Source organism: Rhinolophus sinicus, chromosome 4, assembly GCF_057876585.1.
Source record: "Rhinolophus sinicus isolate RSI-liver-muscle chromosome 4, RSI-T2T, whole genome shotgun sequence".
Lineage (NCBI taxonomy): Eukaryota > Metazoa > Chordata > Mammalia > Chiroptera > Rhinolophidae > Rhinolophus > Rhinolophus sinicus.
The window spans coordinates 115,741,080-115,760,806 of record NC_142504.1 but is presented as its reverse complement, the minus strand read 5'-3'; the positions used below and the strand labels follow the sequence as shown (position 1 = coordinate 115,760,806).

The 19,727-nt window shown below is 50.5% G+C and overlaps 1 protein-coding gene across 1 annotated transcript in view; it reads right to left on the bottom strand.

Annotated features, from left to right (window-relative positions):
- Positions 1 to 570: 570 nt before the first annotated feature.
- TSHZ1 (teashirt zinc finger homeobox 1) overlaps positions 571 to 19,727 on the bottom strand; it is a 75,799-nt gene continuing 56,642 nt past the window's right edge. The window contains exon 2 of the mRNA XM_074339829.2: positions 571 to 5,080. Within this exon, the coding sequence (XP_074195930.2) occupies positions 1,887 to 5,080 (3,194 nt within the window). The 3' untranslated portion in view covers positions 571 to 1,886. The remainder of the gene's footprint in view (positions 5,081 to 19,727) is intronic.

Here is a 19,727-nt window from a genome sequence, read left to right as displayed (position 1 = left end):
TGAAGCCCTGGACCCCAGGGGTCGGGGGTCATAGCCGTCACCTGCCCAGGGTCCCGCTGGTCCCATAGGCGCCCCACAGCATCCTGCAGAAGGACTAGTCCCAAAACACGAAACAGAGGGCAGCCCGTTTTTAAAAATTGTCCATTTTTAAAAGCACAGGTATCAGACTTTCCCCCTTAGAACAACGCAGAGCTAGTCCTAAGGCCCCGGGTCTTTGTTGCTACAGGGAGACCGACCTCCTAAGCCTATCATTAGTCCCGATATACAGACCAGATCATTGTAAGCATCTGTGAACAGTCTGGGAGGATTCTCTGAACAAAGGTCCTTATTTTATCTGGGTACAAAACAGCCATCGCTCAATGGCTAAACTCAGTAGCACCCAGTGCAGTCAAAAATTTCAATTATCATTTTTAAAAATGCAATGCTTATCATTTGAGTGACGGATGTCAGCACACAAATCGGCAAGTGATAATTCTGAATAGAATTTTCATGGTTTATGGCATAAGCAATACCTCTTCTTGCTGAAGTAACATCTCAAAGGCAAAAACAATGACGACATGACAATCTACGTAAATCAAGAACTGCGTGTGGATTTATTTTACAAGTTGAGAAAACAGTGGATTTAATTGTGTGAATCCAAATGTACAATATTAATGATAGAACACCAAAACGTATAATTAATAGTGCATTGCTTGCTTTGTTTTCATTTATTTATTTTTGTCTGATATACATGCATCCGGAAAGATGCAAGTGCCAGTAAAATTTCTCTATTTAAATCAAGCTGCAGGAACTAAATTTTATTCAAAAATTGTGGTTTTACATTATATACACAGAAATTTAATATAAAATGACAATATAAAAAGTTAAAAGAGAAAGCATACAGCCAGAAGGTACAAAGAAAGTTGAATAGATTAAAATGGTACGATATGTAACATATAGGAGTTTTTAAGCTGATGCTGGCAATTTACAAGGAAAGAACTCCCACATTTGCCCCATTTTTTTTTTTCGTTTACCAATGCAGCACGCTATAGAAAGGTCAGCTTGTACCAAAGCTTACATTTGTAAATAACTATAAACCGCAGTATTTTACAGGAAAAAAAGAAATAGCATTTTTACACATTTTTAAATAATAGCTTGCATACTTTTTTTTTGCCAAAAGTGGCATTTTTTTCAGCATCCAGAGGGTTTGGGCATAGTGGCAACTGGGGTGTTTGCTGTTGTTAGTTTTTTTGTTTTGTTTTGTTTTTTGTTTTAAATGTGTGAAGTTGTGGCTTCCTAACCCGGCGAGTCCTAGACAACGTTCTGTCTTCCAACAGCTGCATGCATGCTTCCTTCACAAACCAGTCTGCATATAAAAGCTCATTTTTAATTATTAAATAAGTTTTGTGTCTGACACAGCTTTTGATCTGAATGAAATGCCTTTAAGCCTTTTTTTCTTTCTTTTTTTTTGAGTGAAAGGCACAGAGATGCGATTACAGTCCTCAAAGGGTTAAATTTGACACTACTAGGTTCTGTGACCTTTATTGTCATGGCAACTTTGTAATTTTAAGATGTCTTTTTATCATTGTTATTTGTGTCTTTCTTTCCTGCTAAGTAAATGTCTCTGAGTAGTGTGCCCCACTATTTCCTACAAAAGATAGCTTAACATCAAGAACAGATGTTGAAAATAAAGGTCAGACTTTGACTCACGGAAAAAGAAAAATAACATGCACAATCGGACAAAGAGCATATAAATATAACTACAAAATATGTGTAAGAAAAACCAAGGTCCAGACAGGCAGTTCGGCAACCAAGGAAAGGCTGATTTCGGAGGCTCAGGCCAGGCCTAGTGCAGTACGAAGACGACGTTTAGTGCAATGTGCCGCGGTCCCTTGCATACCTGGACGCTACTGTTTTTCCAACTCTGTCACATAGATCAGGTGGTCCTCTGGGGATTTGCCGTGGGTCTTACTGAGGTGCAGTTTGACTGCGTGCTTGCTTGCAAAAGTCCGGTTGCACAGCTTACATTGGAATGTGGAGCCCAGGTCGTCCTCGGCAGTCCCGGCCGGGCCCAAAGCTTTGTTCGCCAGGACTTTTGAGACATTCTGCTGTTCTTGAATCTGATTTAGTGGCAGCTTGGACAGGTCCTTCAAGCTGAAGCCCAAGTGTGTCTCTAGGTGATTTATGTATGTGGAAGCAGTTCTGAACTGAGAGGCACAATCGTTGCAAAAGAAAACAGGATGCCCTGTGTCTAGGTTCTTCAGGAACTTCGTCCCCCCTGTCCTCCGCAGCTGGTACTTGACGTTGGCCAGCCAGTGGCTGATGGTGGTCATGGACAGCCCCGTGAACTTGGAGATGTGCACGCGCTCCTGAGGCCCCAGGTCCGACATGATGTACTTCCCCTCCGGGGTCTCCCGCAGGCTTGAGGCGAACTGGGCCTGCAGGATGAGCAGGTGCTGGGGGTTCCAGTTGGACTGGCGCCCTTTCCTCTTGTGCACGGGTGACAGCTCGTCCAGCGCCTCCTCGAAGCTGCTGCCGTCGGCGTCTGACTTCTCGGACACCGTGGAGGGCGTGGAGGACTTGGGGGTGAGCCGGCCCGTGAGGTTTTTCACCATGTCGGAGATGTCCATGAGCGCGCTCTCCCGCAGCGGTGATGAGACCGCGTCGGCCGCGCTGGAAACCAGGGGCTTGCTCTTGGCCTTGGTCAGGTCAATGGGCTGGTCGCTGTTCTCGTAATAGTAGCGGTCGATGGCGTCCGCCTGCCTGACGGGGGTGGCGGGGTACACCGGCTTGTCCAGCATGCTGTTGCTGATTTTGTACAGCATGGCCAGCGGGTCCAGCGAGGGGCTCACGGGCTTGGACACCTTGCCCAAGTGCGTGTTCATGATGGACTGCAGCGCGCTCAGCGGGCTGATGAACGAGGGCTCCGGCGAGTGGTCCGTGATGATGCCCAGGTTGTTACAGCCGTTGGTGACTTTGGCTTTGAGAGGCTCCGTGCCGTTGGGGGTGTGGGCATCCACCGCACCGTCCTTTTTGGCCTTGCCCACGTCGGCCTCTGGGCCCTTCTTCTGCTGGGGCTTGCTGCTGATGTCCTCCGTCCTAGGGAAGTCTTTATTCTCTTTGGCCACGGGGGACACGGCCTTGGCCGGCGAGCCCTTCTCCTTCTCCGCCGGCCGCTCCTCCTTCTTCACGCTGACCTTGCCCGTGACCTTCTCCACCAGCTCCTCCATGGCCGACACGTTGCTCTTGTGGGGCGGCGGCGTGAGGCTCCCCGGGGAGTGCAGGAGCGCGTTGTGCTCTGAGGACAGCGACTTCACGCCGCTGGCGTAGGACGGCTGCACCTGCACGCTCTGCACGGCCGGGAGCGGCTTCACGGTCCCCGGCAGCTGGTAGGCCGCGTGGATGCTGGGGTAGCCGCCCCACGAGGGCGCGCCGTTCTGGGCTTTGCTGATGGCGGTGGAGACCGTGTTCTCCAGGGACTTGAGGATGTCCACGCCGCCCTTGGGGCTGTCGTCCAGGTCCTCCTCGCGCAGGTACTGATAGAGCGTGGTGGGCTCAAACTTCTCCGACGCGTCCTCGCTCTCCTCCTTGATCTTCTTCTCCGCGTCCGCGGCCGCCGGCGCCTTCTCCCTCTCGGGCTCCTTCTTATCCTCCGAGGCCGTGGACCCCGCCGGCGAGTCGGGCTGCTTTTTGATGTGGGAGGCGGGGAGCCGCGTGTGCGTGGTGGGGGGCAAGGGGATGGACTGGATTTTCTCCTCCACCACAGGGTCCAGCACCAGCTGCTTCCCTTTCTTGGAGGCGGAGGTGGTGACCTTCAGGAAGTGGCCGGTGACCATCATGTGGGCCGTGAGCTGCTGCAAAGTGTCGTGGGAGCTGCCGCACTCCATGCACTTGAGGATCTGCGCTTTGCGGGCCTCGAACTGCCAGGTGTAGCTGGCGCCGTTCTGGTAGCCGTAGCGGTTGTTGGGCGTCACGTAGGGGTTGGCGGCCTTGGCGTCCTTGGCCGCCTCGCTCAGCGCGGCCTCCGCCGCCAGTCCTGCCGGCTCGGGGGAACACGGGGACGCCAGGTCCTGAAGGGCTCGCTTCTTCGTGGAAGGGACCAGTTTGGTGATGGCTGGTACTGGCTCCTTCAGAGGCACTTTCTGGTAATGCTTCGTCTTGATCATGTGGACGCTGAGGTCCTGCAGGGACTCGAACGAGTGGCCACAGTACATGCACTTGAGCACCTTCTGGGCGTCCTCCTTGCCCTCCATCTCCATGAGGGAGCGCTTGCGCGGCTTGGACCAGCGCTTGGTCTTCTCCGAGTCCTTGTCCCTGTTGTCGTCGCGGTAGTGGCCCGTCTCGTTCATGTGCACCGTCAGCTCCACCAGCGTGTCGTAGGCGGCGCTGCAGTCCTTGCAGCGGAACTTGCTGGCGCCCGTGAACACCGAGCCGTAGAGCTTGTTGTTCTGCCGGTAGAGCTGCACGGTGCTGAAGAGGCTGGGCTCGGGCAGCAGCCCGTACGCGGGCGTCTGCTGCAGCGTCTTGGCCAGCGCGGCCTGGTGCCAGTCGTAGCCGGAGCTGCCGCTGCTGCTGGTGCTGGAGCTGGTGCTGGTGCTGGAGCCGGAGCTGGAGCTGGGCGTGCTCGCCGTGGTGCTGGCGGTCGCCGTGGTCGTGGCGGGGGGCGTGGGGGCGGGGGTGGAGCCCTCCTTCTGGCCCACATCGTGGTTGCTGGTGGTGGAACTGGGCTTCTTTAAGTCCAGCGCTAAGCTGGACCAGCAGGACTCCGAGAATAAGTTTGCGTACACGGCCTTGATTTGTGCCAAGCTGTCCTGCGGGTAGGGGGCGCTGTCCGCGCCCTGCGTGTCCTCCTTCTCTTCTCTGGAGGAGGAGCTTTTGAAATGGGCCAGCTGGTCGCTGTGTTCGCTGAAAGGCGACCCGTAGCCCGCGTCCTGGTTAGTCGCAGTGCTGACCGGGGAGTTCTGGTAGCTCTGGGCCTCTTTGATCTCTGCTTCCTCATTGCACACGCAGTCGCTTTCCTGAATGTCCAGAGACAGCCCATCCTCTTCCACGTTTTCCTCATCTATTTCTGCTGCCTTCAGTTCTTCTTCAGGAACATAAGCTGGGAAAGAAAAATGAAACATGGTGAGAAGTAAATCATCGTCAAGGACGCGGCCTCCCCAGCACTTAGATGATCTTTAAAATGATGTTTCTCACCCGAGCTCCCGGGCTACAAGGCTACCCTGCTTTCGGAACTGCCCACTCTACAGGTCAGCGGCAGACATTCAGTTTCAACCAGGAAAACCAAGCAACTACATTGCAATGGAGGAGCATCCACTGACGGGCGGCATCTTGCCCCTTCTAAAGACGTCCATTTGGCTGTTGAAGCTAAGTGGGAAGGGAAGGGCCCCCTGCCACCTCCTCTGGCAGGCTTCTCCTTTCCAAAGCAATGACCTATGAGTCCCTCATGCCTTCCCATCACGAGGGACCTGTTTGTCAACTTGTAGGGCAGGATATTTCACAGACAGTATTCTATGGTTTCCATAAACAAAAATACTCCTCAACGGCAAGCGATAAAAATGCTCTGGTCCTTACTGAAAAGGAGAACACAGCAAGCATAGCACCAGCAGCCCCCTGCCTGGATGAAGCAAAAGTCACACACATGGGGACACCGGACAGATGTCACAGAGCCCTAGTTGTCCAAAGCAGCAGCATCCACAAGAGCCAAAGGTGAAAACAACCCAAATGTCCACTGACAGAAGAATGGATGAACAAAAAATATGGTGTATTCTTCAGCCTTAAAAAGGAAGGAAATTCTGACACCTGCTACAACATAGATGAACCCTGAGGACACTATGCTGAGTGAAATAAGCCAGAAATGAAAGGACACATACTGCAGGATTCCACTTATATGAGGTGCCTAGAGCAGACAAATTCATAGAGACAGGAAGGAGAAGGGTGGGTGTCAGGGGAGAGGTGGGGAGTTAGTGTTTAACGGGGACCGAGTGTCAGACTGGGAAGATGAGGAGGTTCTGGAGATGATGGTGGTGACGGCTGCACCACCACCATAAGTGATATACTTTAATGCTACTGAACTGTACGCTTAAAATGCTAACTTCCATGTTACAAGTATTTTACCACAATAATCATTTTTAAAATTTCAACAAGGACAACAGTATATGCTACAGTGGCCTACTACAGGCTACATTTGCACAGCAGAGTGACTTCTTGGGTTGAAGGCAGCATTTCCCAAAGGAAACCACAGGATATTGACAGCTGTCACATGAATCAGAGGGTTGGAGGGCAAATGAATCATTAGCTGAAATGCGATTTTTTTTTACTGCAGGATATTTTAGATCCTTTAATATGTGACATATCTTGTTAATCCCAAGGGGAGATAATTGCACGCATCGCTTCTTATTTGACCACTGTATTTTACTTATATTATTATTACTGCTACTATTAATTATTATTATTATTAATCATCATCTTTGAGGGGATAACTAGCTGAACCAGTGTTCCATCAACGACTTGGGAAACTTGGGGTTAAGAAATTTTCCAGAAAGGCTCTATTAAAATGCACTGATATGACCTGAGAGGGGTGTCTCATTAAATATAATCCCTCATTATCACATTATCAGAGCCAGATCCTAAGGGAATGTGGCAAAGAGCAATGTGTTTTCAGGGATGGTTGACAGGACAGACAGAGACCATCGCAGCTGCCCGGGGCCAGGGAGGAGCGACAGGAGACCATCCACACCTGTAGATGGAGGACTTCAAATGCAGGCGGCAAGCTCTCCGGGGCGCGGGCATGCACAATCACCTGCGAGCACACGCGCACACTCGCACACATGCGCACAGCGAATGACGACCAAATCAGCCATTCAGCGGGACCCGACAGAATACAGCCATGGCCCCATCCGCGGGGGTACCTCCCAAGACCCCCAGTGGATGCCTGAAACTGTAGATAGTATCGAACCTCTACCTACTATGTTCTTCCTATACATACATGTCTGTGATAAAGTTTAGCTTATAATTAGGCACAGTAAGTGATTAACGACAACAATAATAATAAAACTGAATAATTATAACAATGAAATCAGTGGCTTGAACACAAGCACTGTGATGCCACAACAGTCAGTCTGATACCCAACACGGCTACTAAGAGACCAGTGGGCGGGGAGCATACAAAGCACGGAGACGAAGGGATGGTTCATGTTGCAGGTGGGACAGTGCAAGATTTTATTACGCTACTCTGAACAGCCTGCAATTGAAAAATTACAGGTTGTTTATTTCTGGAATTTTCCATTTAATATTTTTCAGACCGCGGTTGACCGCTGGTAACAAACCTCAGAATGTGAAACCACAGACAAGGGGAGGCCCCAGTACCTGCACACACCATGCTTTCTTGCACGAGGGCCCATTCCCACATCTGGGTGAAGACGTGAGTGGCCTGAGCATGCGTGCTCACATCTGGTTCAAGAACAGCCATCCTCTAACAAACCCGGGAATCACAGTTCCATTAATACTGTGCTCCCAATGCGAAAAATAATCAACAGTGCAAGACCTGAGGTTTAACTTTAGGGGTCGGCACATGGGTAACGCTCTACATAATCCTATGGCCCACCTGTAAAATGTACAGCTCAGAAAATTAACAAATGATTGCCAAGTTCAATCACGTTTCCCTTTTGTCCATAATTGTGACAGGTTCTGAGGGCTCACAATGCAGATGCTCAGCCCCAGGACCCCACTTCAGAAGCACCTGTCACATTGGTCGTCTCTGAGCAAGCCTGGCCTGGGTGGCCTTGGCTTGGCCACAGACCTACCTCTGTGGATGGTGACGTTTAAGGCTACAGGGTGTCCTGGGCAGGCCAAGCGCGTGTGAAAATGAGGAGCCCGGTCCTGGCTGCTGGCCTGGTCCCCTGGCCCAAGACAGCTCCAGCAGCTCCAGCAGGCGGTTCCGTACACTGGGACCAACTGGGGGACGCTGCCTGGCGATTGAGTCCACCCATCCTCGTGAAAGAATGAATTTGAAGGAAGCATCCTCTGGACCAGTGTGCTCAGCTAGGAGACGAGGGCTCCCACCTCCTCCCCGAGAGTAGACACCCCTCAGTGCGCTGAGTAAACAAATTCTACCTCAACTCTGGAAACACGGAAATGGGGAACTTGCTGCTGTTCCTCTAGGGTTTGTTCAGCACCCACGTGTCCTCACCCTCAGAGGAGGCACCTCGGGGCCTGAAACAGCCCAGACGTGATTTAGTCAGCATCGCAGCCGAGTGGAGTGTCATGTGCCCATGCCCGTCCCCAGCCCCAGCCCGTCCTCCTCCTTCCACAGTCCAGTCTACACCCAGAAGTTGCCAGGTTGACCTAACATGCTTCTCGTTGACAACCCACAGCCCCAGTGCAAACGTTACTGCAGGCGCTGGGCCGGACCGCCGAGCCAGCTGCAGCCTCTTCACCAGAAAGCCCTGCTGAGCGGACCCTGGTTTCAGAGACCCCTCCCCTCACCTCAATACCCCCGTCTGCCTGCCCCTGGAACTCAGACCCAGTGGAGAACTGACGCAGGGTGAGCAGGCAGTGGGTGAGAGGGCCAGGATGGGGGGTAATCTGGGAAAGGAGGGGAGCCCCTTTCCAGGGTAGCTAAGGTGAAGCCCGGGATCCTGCATGCCCAGCTCCCCACGGGCCCTGTGGGGCAGCAGCAGCTCCCTCCCACCCCAGCCACGCTCCTGGGAAAGGCAGGAGCTGACCCCGTCGTCTGCTGCCGCACAGTGCGCCTTGCTCCCACCGCCCATTCTTGCTGCTCACGCCCCTTCCCACTGCAGCCGCTTTCTGGCCAACCTTCTCCTTTCACGCCTCTTCAGTGCCTGCCCAGACCACTGTGACCACCACGTCCACGTCCACCCTGCAACCTCCCGCCCCACCAGGGGAGGCCCCGTGAAGGTCGGGCCTGTGTGGCCCCGGGGTGTGTGCAGAGCCTGCCCAACTCTGGCGCATACAGGAGCTCCAGCTGCGAGGACCCGAATTGGTCGTGTCGTGGGTGGGTGTTCCACAGACACTCCCAGGTAAACGATGTGCAGACAAAATGATTTCCTCCTGCTCCCGCCAGCACCCCCTCCCCAGATGACAGCACACTACTCGCTCCTCCTGAGTTAGGCCTCTCCTTCCTCAGTTTCACGGACCTCCTCCCACCCAAACGAGTTGCCGATGCCAGGAAACGTGTGGTCAGCCTCAGTGTGGGCTTGTCCTCAAGCCCTACAGCCAACACTGTCCCCTGCCCTCAAGAAGCAGGTCCCGACAGGGGCTGCAAGAGCCTTCCAGGGGGGCCGCTTCCCCTCCTTGCCCAGAGACCTTCTCCCTCCTCCACGCTGACCCAGAGGGTCTGCGATCCCTGAGTTACAATCTCTGTTATATCCACGTCCTACGCAGGGGGTACAAACCCCCACAGGGATCCCGCCCTCCCCGCCATGTGTCCAGGGCACCTGCCCCAACCCTCCACCTGGTGAATGTATTTGTCCTCAGGAGGAGGCTCTGATGTCATCTCCTTGATGACGCTGCCTCGTAGTCCCCTCACAGGACTCACCACACCCCGCAGAACGGAGGGATGCTTACCTGTCTGTCATTCTAGGCGGCCTGCACGCTCTCCCATTCGGCTGATTCCGCTAAGCCCCAGCCACCACCGGCTGAGCGATTTTCATTCCATCCCCTCCCCTCAGCCGCACAACCCTGCCAGGTGGCATCCCTGAATTGCCTGCTCTGCAGACAAGAAACTGAGTCATGGAGAAGCTGCCCGATTCCCCCAAGAGATATAGGAAACAAGCAGTGGACACGGGATGGAGATTTGGGTCACCTGACTCCCAGTGCGAGGACTCTCCACTCGGCCACCAGCAGGACCAAGCGACTGTCCTTTGTCTTGTTAGCACCTCAGTGCCAGTGAAACACCTAGTAAATGTCTTTGAATGAATGAATGACCAAAAGTAATCCCGTATCAAACATTTAGAAACCTCCCACGTGCCAGTCACGCTGCTATAAATGAATCTTGACGAAACAGAGTAATGGAGAAAAATCTGTAAACGTTGACACCTCTGGCCCCAATGATTTTGCTTTGGAAGTCTAGTCTAGAAGGTATGAAATACAGAAAAAGTGTTATGCACAGGTGTCCTGTATGGTATTGCCCCACATAAAACTGTCCACTATCTAAATCCCCAGCCCTTAGCGGTGGTTTGGTGATTTGCAGTTTATTCCCGAGGTGAATGTTATCCAAACATTTAAAAGTATGCTTTCATGACACAGGCAAAGTCAGCTGATGAAAACGGCAACAGACAAAACTGCACAGAGTCCAGGGGAAAATCCCTTTGAAAGAATGTTAACAGTGGTTTTTCCGGCTGATGAAGGCACAGGTGACGATCGGCTGAGTGAAGCGGCTCTTGACAAACACCTGTATTTTCAACATCGTGTTTGGTGTTTTCAGTTTAACAAACATGGATTAGCCATTTTACACCATTTCTAGAACAAAATAGCTGGAAGCAAACGTTTAGCCACCAGTCAGACCCTGGAATTAGGGAGCCCGGGAAGGGCAGGGCCCGGCCTGGCCGGAATGTGGGAAGGGCTTCACTATTACTTTTATTTTCTTACTATTAAAAAGTAAAGTGGGGAGGGAACAACGAAGGGTGCAGGTGCTGCGAGGGGTTCCTGTGAGGGATTTCGGTCGTGGAGAGTCTGCCCCCCTCCCCGCCCCGACTCCTGGCCCTCCTGCTCCGCTCCTGTACCACTTGTCCCCCCCCCCCAGGGAGCTGGCAGGGGGCAGCTGCAGGGACCCTCCAGCACCAGCTCAACGGGCACAGCTGCATCACATCACCCTGAAGCCGACACAGTCCCTGGGCTTCGTAACCTTCTAGGGCTTATACTTTTATCAGGCACCCTTCCAGCTTACTAATCCTGAGAAGCAGGAATCTGGCTGTTTTACTGGTCTAGCACGTTCTTTTAGTGCATTGTAGTTATGTTTTTGGTTAACTTTTCAACTCTATAAGGGGCATGAGGAAGCGCAGAGCTGGGGGCCAGCTGTCCTGTGCCCACGCCACTGGATGCCCTCTGACGCCAGCTTTCCCGCTCCCTCCCTGGGTTAGAGGACATGGTAAGTCAGCTGAGAAGAAAGCACAACCACTTACCCAGGTGTCTGGAAGCACATCCCTCCCCATTCTCCTGACACCCTTTCTAGTGGCCCTTCAGCCGAAGTGCTACACAGGGTCACCCTTCCTCTGGAGCACTCATGGCCATGTGAGGACACAGACGATGGGATGGCCACCACCACTGCCTCACAGGTGGGCAAGAGGGAGCCCACGGAATGTTCCAGACTGATTCTGTGAGCAATCAGTCAGTCCTCCATTCCAAGACCCTCCGAGGGCTGGCTCACTTCCAAGGCCGCAGCAATGGTAACAACAACTACTGGAGCGTCCCCTCCCCGCCATCCCGAGCCCTAAAGGCCGGCAACACCCAGCACTTGGCCCCTAATTTCCCAATCTTCTCCCAGCAAACCACTCCCCTTGGCGTCAGCACTGGTCTCCAACCCACCCTGCCTTGCTTCCAGACCCCATCCTTTAAAAGTAGAGCCCAAGGCTCCCCTCAGGGCTCCCACCTTCCAAAGCTGGGCTCAGGCTGAGGGTCTCGCATCCCAGACCCCTCAGAAGAATTAAGAATCTACTGGGCTTCATTTTAAGTGTTTGTGCCTGGGGAGGCCGAGAAGGTTGGGTCTTGCAAGACAAGGGCTGTGAAGGTGGAGATTCCCAGACTGGACCCCATGGAGCCTGACAGCAAGACCAGGTGGACGCCTGGCTCAGAATTAGGCAGAGACGGAGCCCTTCAGTTTGGCCACGTCAGTGTCAAGGAGCAGTGGGCCACACGGACAGCCCCCAGGGCCATAACTATCACGCAAGGCCGGTGCACGAAGTAACGATGGGTGTGCGTGTGACCGCCACACTCAGTCACCCCTTCCTCGGGGCCACCTGACGGCAGCCTGAGCCTGGGGATGGGGCTGGTGGGCGAGGCTGGCATTCCATCTGCTTGTCTCTTTAGGGCCCAGGCTAGCTAATAAGGCCATTGTTGCGGGTTCCCATTGAAGGACAGGCCCTGATCATTATCATGACATGAGGACAGATGCACGGAAGGGACAAACTGATGGGTGACCCAGGAAGGAGCCCCAGGCAGTCACCCACAGGCAGTGTGACCTCCACACTCAGTCACCCCTTCCTCGGGGCCTCAGTCTCCCCAGCAATGCAACCAAGCGGGCAATAACTGGTGTCTTTGGGGCTGTGGGATGTGGTCGTGGGAATGGCAGCACCGTCATGGCATTATCAGGCAGGACCGTGGGCTGCCGGCCCTCGTCCTCCTCACGCCTGCACGCTCTGAAAATAGCTAGAAAATGCTCAGGGTGGCTGTCCTCACAGGTTGTCAGAAGGCCCCCGGCTCAGGGTCACCCGCACAAGGGATGAGGAACGTCACGTCGGTGGGGGTGATCAGAACAACATCACCAACCCTCATCTGGCGAAAGCTGGCCGGCCACTGGCTTCATCATGATGTGGATGGCACACTCAACACCCAGACGCGAAATTCCAACCCATGGATCCGTGGGAACTGCTCTACCCAGGCGCCTCCTCTGCCTGCCTTTCAGCGTTTCCCTGATGACTACAACTTCTGCCCGGGGACAGAGGAAGGAAGGGAGGGGAGACTAGCCAGGGAGCAGAGGCCACCTTCCCGGTGAGCAGCTCTTCCCAAGGCCCCATGGCGAGGCGGTGGAAATAAGTGGCAAGCATCAGGCTGGGAACCTTTGTTATCCAAGCTCTCTTTCCCTCATTAGCACGCATAATTGAGAGTTGGCTGTGAATGAGGGGAATGCATATCTAAAAGTGACAAGTACATAACACAGGACTCTGGTCCCTGCCTGGGTACAGGCTTACAGCAAATACCAAACTTCTCTATTGTATTGCCACCTGGTGAAACTCTACAATGATACCAAATTACATGTTTATCTACATCAAACTAGGTTTTCGACTGGCAAATGTGATATCCACGAACAGATGGCCATTATATCGAAATACGTTTACTCCAAGGGGCCAATTCACAAAAGGGGCTCACACACACCTAAGTGACGAATGCACAGCTTCAATTCATTGTAGAATCTTGCAAAATACACTTTCTTCCAAATTTATAATTGATCACTTGTAAAGTAACTTCACCTCGGTTTGGGAGAGAGCAGGTGGTTTTCATGAAAGTTAGAACACACTGGGAAATAAAAACTGCAGAGGAAGCAAACATGGGTACAGAGCTCATGCCTTCCTCCTCTGAAAAGGCATTCAAAAACAAGCAGGATATATGTCAACTTACAAGCATAGGTCCTGATTTTTGTGCGGGATGGTTGACACTAGGCCAGGCAGAACTGAAAGACCACTTCTGCTCTGATGTCATATGACCAAAATTTTTTCTATCACTGAGGCAAACTTTTGTTGCCCCGTATGAATTGCTAAGATACTGGTTTGCTAAAGCATGATTTATAACATATTTATTCTTTACTTAAAACCCAGTAGAAGCCATTTTTAAGAACTGCAATAAAATGGCCTATGGATTTTACCCAATTCTAATTTTCATTAGGAATCAGCAGGCAACTTCCTTAAAACAAATACAATTTCTTCTTTTTCTCACTGCCCCAGAATTTAATTTCAAGTTAAGTGAGAAATAAGATGCCTCATTCCGAGGCCCCTCCCATCAATATTATTATGTCTAGATTTTGTTGAATGTTACGACAATGTAGTTTAACCAGTGGGATAGCCCAAATTAGAGCTTAAACCATGATTGAAAAGACCAAAAACTTTCTTTGATTGTCAGCTATGCCAGGAAAAAAAAGAAGAAAAAAAAATATAGGACAATCTTGAAAACATTAAAAGGCAAGTTAAAATGAAACGGGAAGTGCAAAGAGTAAACGCTCTTTTATGAACCTGGGGAAACACAGATTTCTACTGTTGTGTGTTAATACGCGTGCAAATGTTTCCTTGCTCCACAATGTGAAAAGCAGGCTGCCCCCCGAGCTGTGCACGCCCAATGCCAAGCACAGGCAGACGCCATGTTTTCATTATCACCTCTACCTCCGAGCAGAGGTACACATCACGCCAGGACCATCTGCTGAATCGAGGTCCACAAAACCAATGTTAGTAAATCAGGCCCCAGACACCGAGTTCCCACCTGATGCTATAGAAGAGACTTTCAGCAGAGAGGATAAGAGGCGTCCTGATGGGTGACATTTAGAAATCCAGAGAGGGCACCGGAGCATGAGCTAGCTCTCCAAGCAGAGAAAGGTAACTCACAGTAGTGCCATCCATGCTCTGTACACCGTACACATGGCTGTCACAAAGCACCAACAACGCCTGCCTCCAAAGCCAGTCACTTTACCCCACCACCCAGGCTGTGCCCCCCCCCAAAGTCCACAGTTAGGAGGGGGAACTTCTGCCGGCCTTTGCTAAGGGCGCGAGAACACAAATGTGAGACATGAAGGCAGAAGGGGCTGTCAGTCTCAGAACACCACACTGAGCTTACGTCTCAGAAATGTGCCTCCATTTGCAAATCCAGTAGCTCATTCTCAAAACACACAGGATAAAATAAGAAAAGGGAAATCAGGTCTTTGAGGATTGGGGCGTGGAAACACAGACCCACAGGTACAGCCCGGAGACCAACTCTTAACACACCGTTAGGAGAAATTTTATCAGTAAACATGCTACGGTCAGATGTAAATTATGTACCAACAGGCTACACCACAAGCTAAGATATCCTACATAATTATTTCTATACTCGAGTGGAAGCTTAATCCGAGGTCACAGAACACCTGACTTTCTTGAAATTCCCTTCATAACAATAATGGGTTCTGAATCAAAGTTACGTCCACACTGTCATGACAGAAAATCTCATTCTTTTACTGTAATAATTAGGTTCATTTTTATTGTTATCAGTGAAGTGTCATAATTGCTTTCCTAGATGCCTTGGAAAATTTTTTATGTAGGCAGAGAGAAAGAGAGCGAGAGAGATCCAGGGAAGGAGAGAGACGGACTCATAAAACTTACGAGTTTAGCTAATTGTTTGCCACGATCTTTTGTTTTCATTACAAACTACAATTTTCTTTAAAATGTTTAGTTCATACGAGTACAAAAGTACCAGAATGTACTACAGTATTTGTAGAATTCTTTTATTTCTAGTGATGAAACTATGAGAACACCATACTTCACGAGGTGAATGAATACAATTTTTAGCGTAAAAGATTGTTACGAGAAAGGCTACTGAATCACAGAAAACAAAGTCAGCTCAACACTGTTGCATCTTCTCCAGTAAAACCCAGCCCTGGGCGCTGAGCCCCCTCTGCATCACCCACTGCCACCCTGGAAATGTGAGGGGTGGATGTACTTGGGGATGGTAACTGCAGTATAAAATTCTCCTTCTACAACTTCTTATAGAAATAAATGACATTTCTCCCCATCAAATAAAACAAAGACTCCAAATCATCATTTCTGCTATTTCTTTTTGTGTCAAAACAGCTTTGCCTTCACTCCCCCGCCCTTCCTGAGCCTGGCACACGGTGTGAAGTGTGACACTGTGAGCACACACAACGTGTCCTGCCGTCAGAGGGAGGGCATTCACAGCAGCCTCAGACCTCCAGGGGACACCTGACAAAGCTCACAGCAGCCCCTGCAAGGGGGGACAGGAGGTGCTGCCAGACTCCGCGTGCTGCACGGGTGTGTGCAGACGTGGGTGTGCGTGCGTGTGTGTGTACATATGGGGGTGTGTGAGTGTGTGCATGCATATGGGGGTATGTGTGAATGTATGTATGCGTGTGAGTGCGTGCGTACATGGGTATGTGTGGGTGCGCATGCATACGTGTGTGTACGTGTGTGTACGTTCATGTGTGGGTGTGTATGAGTGTGTGCATGTTTGTGTATTCACAGGTGTGTCAGTGAATAAAAAATTAAAAATACATAGACCCTATTATTGCCCAAATGGGAATGAGACAACTAAATGTTAGGGTTAGATTTCAGTTTTCTTTAAAAAAATTAATATTTTTTGTCATAAATGTGCCTTCTGGATGCCACCGTGTCCCTGAAGACAGGCTGTCATCTTGAGCAACATGAAATTCTGTGCATTCTAACACAAGTGGACAGAAGGCAATATATGGGGTCCGTGTAGACTTCAGTCTGAAGGTAACAACGCACGTGTGCCTGACGGTCTACAATATAAGTACACACATATTGCCTGAAAACAATGTTTGCACCTCAAATTGTAAGTACACAGTGAGGTACAAACAAACATCTTCAGCAAATCAGATAAAAACTATATTTCTCAAATCGCAGCCCAACATTTTTTAAAACGTCTTTGTTTCTTCAGAGAAAACAAGATTTTCTCGATACCACAGTCATGTTGAGACTGGTGAGAAGTGACAGCCGCCCTAGGTTTTCGATGGCAAAACACAGTCAAGTTCCAAATCCCCTCGCTTCTACCTAACACTGGCTCTGAGCAGTTAGGTTTGTGTCCCGCGGAACCTGCACCTTGATGGCACCCCAATTACGCACCCTTGTGGTGTGCTCCTCAATCTCCCGTTTGCTGTCCCAAGGAGGTGAAGGCCCCGGAACCCTGCGCTCCCACCTCCATGGTTCCGGGCGATGGACAGAAGGGTGGGTCCTTACTGAAAGGGCTGACGCAGCAATCGAAGATGGGCATGGCCTTGAACAGGATTTGCTTTCTAAACATCAGCTTTAACTGTATCCTTCAAAATCCAGCAGGTACCAAGCCGGCTACTCAAAACACCCACTCACACGAGCCTACGCGTGCACATCGGACCTGCTCCAACGTGATAAGAAGACATGCTGATGAAAAGTGAGGGACGCGTTCCTTCCACAGAAGAGCCTCGGCTCCTGTCAGGCCCCACAATTCGATATGTGGAACCATTCAGATACTGGCATTTAATCTAATGGGCTAGCTGACTAAATGTTTCTATTCTTAACCCACTTGGATTTTATGCAATGTCGTCTAGATAGGAGGAGAAAGGTAGTGATACCGGAAAATGTACCTCATGAATACAGCATTTGAGTATGAAAATATGTCAAATAATCCACACTAACAAACTTGAATTTACAAGACATGATAGGACACTTGGCATCACTGAGGATACCTCTTGCTAGAAGAAGTGACATGTATAAGACACACAATGAAAAGGAACTGAGTTCTATTTTTTTTTTTTTAAAGTGTGAAACATCACTAGCAACTCAAACACGATGCTTCTTCTTGACATGGACAACTAAGGAAGTAAAGTGACTTTTTAGGCAAAGCAAAGGCCATTCCAAATGTGGGTAATTTATAATTACGGGGAAATGAAGAAAACCCGAGTTCTGCCCCCGCCCCAGACAGGGTTGTAAGAGGTGACCTAAGGCACCTCCAGGTGTCATCAGCTGGAGACAGCCCTCCTGGCAGCCCATTAGAGAGCGCCCTCGCCCTCCGTGGCTTTCTGCCGCTCCCTCTCCCCCGCCCTCAGGATGAAAAGAGCATGTTATTAGCAGAGGTCTGCAGCGATTCTAATCTCTGAGATTTACTCGCTCTTCCTCATCTATCTGATAAACTATACTCCCAGCATTCTCATTAGGGCTCCCATCACCAACGGGAGTGGAGATGAATCAGACCAGGCCCCCGCCCCACTCCGCTCTGTTGAGATGATTTCATTGAAATGTTCATTTTCATCCCTGCTGGCAACATCAGAATGGAAGTATTTAACCTGTTTCCATTACTGATACAAATGACCATGATGGGGTAGGACAGATGTTAGAATCCCGCCACATAACTGACTTCCATCCATTCTTTCCAGGAAGCTTGAGCAGGAGGAACGCTGCTAGGTCATATGATCCCGACTCAATAAGGTTCCCTCTGGTACCAGCTTCATTAACACTGCACTTCAGCACTGGCGTTCTTCAGGAAAACTCCCGGGCAGGCGAGGCTCATTGGATTTGGAGAAGGAAGGGTTTGTCAGTGATGTTTTGATCAGGTGCGCTAGGAGAGTGGGAGGGGGAGGGAGCGAGGGTGCCAAGAAACAAGAACAGGGCAAGAGGAAACAATCTTGTTGAAAATGTTACCTTTCCAACATAAATGATGAAAGAGAAGTCAGTTAGAGACGCCGGTACTCAAAGATGGCTGTCACTTCAGATAGATACTGGCACGACTCACCTAGACAGGTGACACTTTGGTGGAGCAACATCCCCGTGCATTATTGAGCACAGCGGAGACAGGACTGGGGCTGCGGCAGGCGGTGGCCTGGGATGCCTGGGGCACCAGAGAAGTGGATTCGGCAGGAGCGAGGGTTTCACTCCTCATTTGCATCCTTAAGAGAAGCTGCAGATACAGACTCTGGGCTAAAAAGATGGAGGAGGCGCTGGAGTCAGTCTAGGTTCAAGCCTTGAGCCTTCTGCACGTTATTTTCCCCTGGGATCCAAAGCAGAGGCTGGAATGCTGCCCCCCACCCTCGTCATTACTTTCCTCTTTAGAAGCCTACCATGAGAACAATTCCTAGCTACTCTAAGGATACTTCCTCTTTCAATTTCTTCTGAAAGGTAGCACCCCGTGACCACGTGTCCAAATGATGTCACTGCAGGTGGGGTTCTTGGAGAACGCACAAGGTTTGGTCAAGACAACTTCGAGGCAAAGATTTTAAAATAGAAGATTCATTCGTGGAGTGTAAAAAACAAGACATATTCTACTCCAGCTGTGCCCACAGGAAAGCCGTTCTCACCACGGCCAGCTCAAGGAAACTCAGAGCCTCATCTGCCGACTTCTGACGTCACTCCTGTGTGTTTCTTCTCATCGGCCTCCTGGGTTCACAAAACCGCTTGGAAATAAATGCCGGGCAGTTTAAATCAACAAGATAAAAAGGGGAAAGAACATGTTCAGAGGAAGAAAGAAAGGAAGCACACACTAAAAAAACTTTCTAAACTACCCTCGGGGAGTGGATTCGAAAGTGGAAATTAGCAAAGCCCATCGCATGTAGAGAAAAGGGTGCTGGACGCTACCAGGTGTCATGCGCGCCGTGATCGCCCCAGAGCAAAGCGAGCACGTATCTCTGTACAAAGGGCAGGAACACACAGCGGTCACCAGAAGCCTGTCCCACGACACCACTGAAGCCCAATCCCAAATAGCAGTAACATATATCCTGGGATAATGGCCCGCCTAGGTAGAGAGAATGACTATTTTTAGCCCAGTAGTCATTTATTTGGGAGGACTGATAATATACTATTATTTCAAAAGAAATCATTTATTTGTTCTTGGGTAAACATTTCATATCCACAGAATATCTGCTCAACCAGCATTATGCTTCGGGTTAAAATGTCACTGAATAATAATAGGTAATATTCATCAAACCCTTCCTCAGAACCAGACACGATAACTGTTAGCCTCTTGCCAATACAGTTAAGGGGAATGTTACACTCCACATCCACATGAGGAAACTGAGGCACGGAGGTTAAGTGAGCTGCCCCCGGCTGCATACTCAGCTGGTTTGAGCTGGACTTCCCCCCACATGGTGTGTTTCAGAGCTGGGCTCTGACATGCACCCCAACTGCCACACATGGGCCACGTCTACCAGCAGCTGTAAGTGGCGTGGGTTCCAAATGAATTCTGTCTTTAGAATATGCAGTTCATAAAGTCAGCTCTTTATCTCCACGAACCTCAGTGAAAGTGATCTCGGGCAGTTCTGCCCAAAA